The sequence below is a fragment of the Gekko japonicus genome, unplaced genomic scaffold (assembly GCF_001447785.1).
Source record: "Gekko japonicus isolate JY-2015 unplaced genomic scaffold, Gekko_japonicus_V1.1 scaffold78, whole genome shotgun sequence".
NCBI classification, from domain to species: domain Eukaryota; kingdom Metazoa; phylum Chordata; class Lepidosauria; order Squamata; family Gekkonidae; genus Gekko; species Gekko japonicus.
The window spans coordinates 857,523-864,637 of NW_015165236.1; the positions used below are offsets into that span (position 1 = coordinate 857,523).

At 51.0% G+C, this 7,115-nt stretch overlaps 1 protein-coding gene across 1 annotated transcript in view; it reads left to right on the forward strand.

The window, feature by feature from the left end:
- Nucleotides 1–7,115, forward strand: part of ABCC1 (ATP binding cassette subfamily C member 1) — a 97,994-nt gene that overhangs the window by 38,492 nt on the left and 52,387 nt on the right. Inside the window, exons 10-11 of the mRNA XM_015409879.1 lie at nt 2,114–2,275; nt 3,253–3,345. Of these exons, the coding sequence (XP_015265365.1) occupies nt 2,114–2,275; nt 3,253–3,345 (255 nt within the window). The remainder of the gene's footprint in view (nt 1–2,113; nt 2,276–3,252; nt 3,346–7,115) is intronic.

The window sequence follows — 7,115 nt, forward strand, 5'->3', positions numbered from 1 at the left end:
ACCTAAACAGGGTTGGGGTGGGATATTCAGACGGGCCCCCAGGACATGGTGGTCCGACCATGGCACTGCCGAAACAGTGATCCGGTCCACCAAAACTCCCGCTGCAAAGATCAAATCGAGCATGTGACCGGCCCGATGCGTGGGGGCCGAGATGGACTGAGAGAGTCCCAGTGCCGCCATGGACGACACTAGATCCACAGCCCGGCTGGAGGTCGCGTCCTCAGCATGGACGTTGAAGTCACCCAGGACTAACAGTCTAGGGTGCTCCAACGCCCAGCCTGATACGGCCTCCAGCAGGGATGGCAAGCTATCGGCCGGAGCGTTAGGTGGTCGGTACACTAGCCAAATAGCCAAACTCTCCTCGGCCTCCAGCAGCAAGCCGACACATTCGATGCCCGCGATCTCTACCTGCGGGAGCGCCCTGAAGGAGTAAGCCTCCCGAATGAAAAACGCCACTCCTCCCCCCCGCCCCCTAGTCCGCGATTGATGGAGGACCGAGAACCCCGGTGGAGCAAGTTGGGCGAGTGCGACCGTCTCGCCCTCCCGTACCCAGGTCTCGGTCATGCACGCCAGGTCCGCGTGCTGTTCCTGTATGAAGTCCCGAAGGACTTCAACCTTGTTGTTAATCGACCTGGCGTTGCACAACATCAATGCCGGAGGGGGGTTTCTCACCCTGGCCCCACTGCCAGTCACCCTCGGGATGGGTCGTAGGCTGGAAGGACGCCGAGCCGCTCTGTTTCTCCGCGTCCTTCCCTCTGTACTCTGCCGTGACCCACCGCCATACTTCCCTCTCCCCAAGAGCACTGGAATTGGCTGCCCCAGCATTGAATAACTGGCAGGCTCCGTAAAGACTTCAGACCGCCAGCTAATAACGCTCAGCACTAGTCAATCCTACAGCTGCAATATGAAAACAATAAAGTGCTATGCAATGTAAAAACAGGATCATAAAACCCAAATTCGGGTTACTACTCCTACAACCAATGCAACTCCAACAGTCATTCCAACGACCCCATACACGCATACACTCACATACGCACTCACATTTTCCGCATTCCCATTCTCCTGGCTTGTAAATTCCTGTTTCTTCAGGGATTTTTTTTCCCTGTTCTGCTCATCTTTTGCTTCCTCTAGTGGTCGATTCGATATTACACCAGGTTATGTCCAGCATAAAAACCTGCAATTTAGCCCTACCTGGGTATAGCCCAGGCAAGTCAGGTCTTGGAAGCTAGGCAGGGCCGACCCTGGCAAGTATTTGGATGGGAGACCTCCAGAGAATACCAGGGTCAGGAAGCCAGAGGCAGGCAATCAAACCACGTCTCTGAATGTCCTCCGTGCCCCTGCAATTTAGCCCTGACCTGGATATAGCCCAGGCAAGTCAGGTCTCGGAAGCTAAGCAGGGCCGACCCTGGCAAGTATTTGGATGGGAGACCTCCAGAGAATACCAGGGTCGGGAAGCCAGAGGCAGGCAATCAAGCCACGTCTCTGGATGTCCTCCGTGCCCCAGTAGGAGTTGCCAGAGGTTGCCGTGAGTTCCAGGCACAGGTGCACATGTGTGCGCACACACACACACACAAATGCAAAAAAACCCAACAACCTGCATTTTAACTCAGCAAGGAGATATGCCGGTCATAAACCAGTGTAATATTGAACTGAGCACTAGATGGAACAAAGTACACGCAGAACAGAGAACAACCTCCCCCGGAAGAAACAGAAACCTACAAGCCAGGGAAATGAGAAAGCAGAAATGCCCATCATTTTCCAACAGAGGGTGAAACTGGTCCATCCGTCTAGGCTGAAAGAGGGAACTCGGGACCACTGTTGGCACCAGGAAGCATGAACTCCCCCTTGTGCAAACCCAGTAAAACAGGGAAAGACCCACCTTGGTTTGGTGTTAAGTGCCTCCCACTTTGTCAAGGCCCTGCCTTGGTTTAACATCAGGCTCCACACGCATCTCTGTTTGTATCCACCCTCTTCGTTGCCAGCTTTGTGCGCCTGATGTGCTAGGCAAAAGCCCACCAAAGTTTTTTATGCCACATTTAAGCTTCTTGACTGCCCCCTCCCCCCACGGATGTTCCCTTGATGTCGTCTGTTTGTCTCTTGCCATCACATCCAGGCCTTGGTCATCACCAATTCGGCAAGAAAGACGTCCACCGTTGGGGAAATCGTCAACCTGATGTCTGTGGATGCTCAGAGGTTCATGGACTTGGCTACCTACATCAACATGGTCTGGTCTGCGCCTCTCCAAGTTATCCTGGCCTTATACTTGCTGTGGCAGGTAAACCTGCAGCGTGGGGGCCATTTAACTGTTTGGCTCTCGTCGTTTGCCTATTCTGGAAGTCTGGGTTGTGGCGATGACTGCAGTGCAAGAATTTTGGCCCCCAAAATCCAGGGGAAAAGGGGCTATGGATTATTCCTGTGCTATAGTTTATTTGCCCATTTATTATGCTTTTATTCTGCTTGGTGTAGTGGTTAAGAGCAGCAGACTCTAGTCTGGAGAACTGGGTTTGATTACCCACTCCTCCTCGGCAGGCAGCCAACTGGGTGACCTTGGGCCAGTCACAGTTCTCTCAGAGCTGTTCTCTCATGAGCAGTCCTCAAAAGAGCTCTCTCAGCCCCACCTACCTCATGCATTGTCTGTTCTGGGGAGAGGAAGGGAAGGGAGATTGTCAGCTGCTCTGAGACTCCCAAGTGAAGGGTGGGGTATAAAAACCAACTCCTCTTCTCCTCCTCCGCCGCCGCCAGTGGGGAGCCACAGAAGCTTACCAACAATACAATAAAATTTAAACAAATTTACATTAAGCCAGTATAAAAACATATAATTTTGAATTGCTCAGTTTTTAAACTGTTTTCATGTGGCTGCCTTAGGGACCTATTGGGTGGAAAGGCAGCATTTTAAAAATGTCTTAGATTTGTAAACTACAGAAAACATCCTGGGCTGTTGTTGAGTTTGTTGTTAAGGGCCCCAAACCCTTCGACTGTTACCCTTCTGCTCCCCCCCCCGCCATGACCAGGCCTTAAGTACCCCCAGCTGGAGAGAGAAAACTACTCCGGCTGGGCCTGACCAGAGGGCAGCCATCTTCCCACAATCCCCCCTTCTGCTCTGGAACCTGCCGTGGTGTCTAGGTGGGGTGGCTGATTCCTGCAGTACAGGGACCTACTGTTGCCCTCCCCGGTGGCCCGCTGGGTGGGTGGGGCTCTCAGACTTGCCAGCTGCACCTTGGTCCTAAAGCGCTCCAACCTTCTCCTCCTCAGAATTTAGGCCCCTCTGTGTTGGCCGGTGTGGCCGTCATGCTGCTGCTGGTTCCCGTCAACGCTGTGATAGCGATGAAAACAAAGACTTACCAGGTAGGAACGATAGCTTCCTGTCGATGAGTTAAGAGCGATTTGGCATGGTTTCTTGCAGGGGTCATTTCCTGCAGGAGCGCACAGGAGCGGAGCTCCGGCAGTAAAGAGCCCAGGGGGGCGGGCACATACAACAAGCCCCACCCCCTGCTTCGCGCAGCCCTCAGTCAGATCAAGAAGCAGCCAGGTAAGTCGCAGAGCCACCCCCCCCCCCAGCCCCCTGGTCCAAAACAGTCCAGTGGCACCTTTAAGACCAAGTTTTATTCAGGTACAAGCTCTCCCTCCTCTGCGAGGACAGATCTGCACGTTCCCCCCCCCATAACTAGCAATCCAAAACAGTCCAGTGGCACCTTTAAGACCAAGTTTTATTCAGGTACAAGCTCTGCCTCCTCTGCGAGGACAGATCTGCATGTTCCCCCCCCCCCCCCATAGCTAGGAATCCAAAACAGTCCAGTGGAGTCTGAGCGGTGGGTGTTGCCTTCTGACACACTTCCGGTGATGTCAGGGGTGTGGCATATGCAAATAAGTTATGCTAATGAGTCATGCTAATGAGCTCCTGCACCTCTTTTTCTACGAAATGACCCCTGGTTTCTTGTCTTTATGCTGAGTGCAGGCGTGTATTTGTTGACTGAGGTCGGGGGTCCCCAGCATAATGCCCCTGTGAAGAAAATGGTTCCTTGAAAATGTTGGTCTTTGCAGAAAACTTTGGTTCAGGCTGCGAGCGCGGCCTAGAGAGTGTTCCCAGAGACAGTTAGAGGCACAGAGCCTCGCAAGCTGACCCTGCTTAGATAAGACACAGATGGGTGTAGGGAGGATCTGCCTTTCACCAGCTACCAATTAACATTCCAAGCAAATGAGGTCTACCTATGGATTCCACCTGAGGGAACGAGGCGGGGCAAAGTGCAGTAAGTTTTGTTTCTTTTCCCCAAGTCACCCCATAGATCACGTGCCCGGCAACAGTTATATTATCCCCTAAGGGTTGGGTTTTTTTAATAAATTCGTTTTTAAAATTTTCTCCAAAAAAGTGGGATACAGAAGGGAAGAGGGGGGAAATATAGATTCATCAAGTTTATCAAATATTATGAGTTGTTACGTATAACAAGTAAAATCAAATGTAAAAAAAAAATGTATTATCAGATGTGTTACATATTTCAAATATAGAAGCAGACAATAAAACATCAATATTACAGTGTTTTGGGATATATTCTCTCTTTAAAAGAATAAACTAGGAATAGCAATAATCAGTGTTCCCTCTAAGCTGAGTTAGTGTGAGCTAGCTCACAGTTTTTTAGCCTCCAGCTCACTCATTTTTGTCTTAGCTCAGGAAGGAGGGGGCTCCAGAGCAAACTAATTCATGCAGCAGCCAAATCTTTAATGTGAGTAGCTCACAAAGGAGAATTTTTGCTCACAAGACTCCACAGCATAGAGGGAGCATATGCGATAATCTGTCAACAGTAAAAGAGTTTACATCTTTAGCAATTAAACAAACTTCTACACTAAAATTAAATCATCCTTAAAACCTGGATAGATTGTCTTAATCGTTTGCCTAAAATCTACATTTAATTCTTGCTAAATATTTAAATGCTAGTGGGGTACAAATAAAAATATGAAAACTATAATCCATGTCTTCATCCCCTTTAATATGATATTCAGATCATTCCGAAACTTAAAAAAAAAAAAATTAGCCATTTCCATAGTATGAGTCATAAGCTTGCCATTTCTTGCTGAAATCCTTTCAGTGGTTTTGATGGGCTCAGTTTGAGACCCTTGCCCATAAGAATAGTTAGTTGCTTCTAGCTCTTTACTTTTGGCTTGATGGTGACGGTGCACCATGCAGTTACCGTTCTTCTGGCAGCCATCTTGATAGCTCACTTGGGAGGGCCGTACAGCTCACGGGCCCTGGCTAATCCTGGAGAAAAAGGGCAGCTTCGATAGTGAGACCTTCCGTCTGAGATGGATGAACACCTGTTAACTTGGAACCTTGTCTTACTGTATTAGCTAGCAATGTCACTTTTAGATTTCTTATTTCCCCTCACAGCCTTGTAGTCTTTTAAACTGGGTTTTTTTGCCCCTTAATAAAATAATTATATTGTACTCGTTGTGGGTTTTGCCTTCATTGACCTCGAATCTAATTCCAGTGTCTCGACCCAGTAACTGTTTAGGGTTTGGAAACTCCTTCTGCAGGCCTGCCCTGCAGGGTTGACTTTATTGGCAATTCCCCTGAAAGGCTGGTGTCAGGTAGCCCTGTCATAAGTCTGGAATGTGGAGGGGTGCCCTCCCGTTTTCTGTCTCGGCTATCCCTGGCTGACCAACTGTTTGCTATCTTACGCTTGACCTTGTAGATGCTCCAGCTGCAGGTTTTCTCGGCTGGGAAAGTTAACGGCTTTAGCTTTGCCTGCTTGCTTTGCCCGCCCGCGCGAGATGTATCCATTGGCTCATGCTTACAGGGGGAATGTTTGATTTTAGTATAAGTCAGAGGCCCTCCTGACAGAAGCTGTACACGTGTCTCTAGTACTGGATTTACCAATAAACAGTTAATCTTCTTATGAAGCCCTGTGTTGAGTAACCTGGCTAAGGACTAGGGGTGCCAAGTCAGAAACTTACCGGAGCGGGGGACTCCCGGCTGTTGTCTGGAGCGCACACCCGGAAGTGACGCGGGTACTCCGGGCACGCTGGGGGCGGGGCCAGGACCATCCGAGGGAAAACCTTATGGTTTTCCCTCGGATGGTCCTGGCCCCGCCCCCAGCGTGCCCGGCGTACCCGCGTCACTTCCGGGTGATGTGCACGTGGGGGTGGAGTTCCCCCCGGGGCCCGATCCGCCGATGGCGGGGAACGGGCCTCTGGGGTGGGGGTTTCCCCGCCCCCCGGGGGAACTTGGCAAGCCTAATAAGGACCCTGACAGCTGGGAGACTTGCCTGTTTGCTCTTGAGCTGTTGGGATAGACTTTAACAGGCTGTGTGTAGCCTACCTGATAAGTGTGAGGGCAGCCTCAAGCTAGGGTTTTGTAAATTTGTCTTCTTGTAAGCCCTTCCGCCCAGGAGTCCTTAGCCGGGGCTTGGTTGAGGACTTTTGACACACACCCCAACAGCTTTCCTGGTGCCCACCAAGTGTTTTTATAAAAATCGGCTGGGCCAGGTGAGGCTTCTGCCCAGCAAGGTTTCCATTGGACCACGGGAGCTTTGATCTTCACTGAATGTAAGCCGTGGCAGCCATTTTGTGACTGGCCGCACCTCCCGCGACAGCCATCTTGTTGCTGCGCACCCCTCGCGGCGTCAAAATTCCAAAGGTGCCCACGGGCTCAGAAAGTCCCGGGACCCCGGCCGTAGGTGTTTCTTCCCTGCTCTTTTCCCCACTGAGGACTCAAACGGGGAAATATAATGTGGACAAACATTTATAGCGATCGTTGGTCAAGGGGGGGTCTGTCTCAGCAAAGACCGCAGGCCATGAGGTGATTGCCGCATAGCCAATCTCCAGGGGAGCCCGGGGGCAGACACCCCTTGCCAGTTGGAGACGGGGATTCTGCCGACGTTTCCTGTCTGCTCCTAAAGGGGAATTTAAGTTGCAGAAAGCCAAGTAAAATGAGTTTCAGCCCCTGGCCTGCAGCCCTCTCCCTCACACTCCATGTCTATTTATATACATTGACTTTTATGTTATAAACAGGGGTCATTTCCTGCAGGAGCGCACAGGAGCGGAGCTCCGGCAGTAAAGAGCCCAGGGGGCGGGCACATGCAACAAGCCCCACCCCCTGCTCCCAGCAGCCCTCAGTCAGAGCA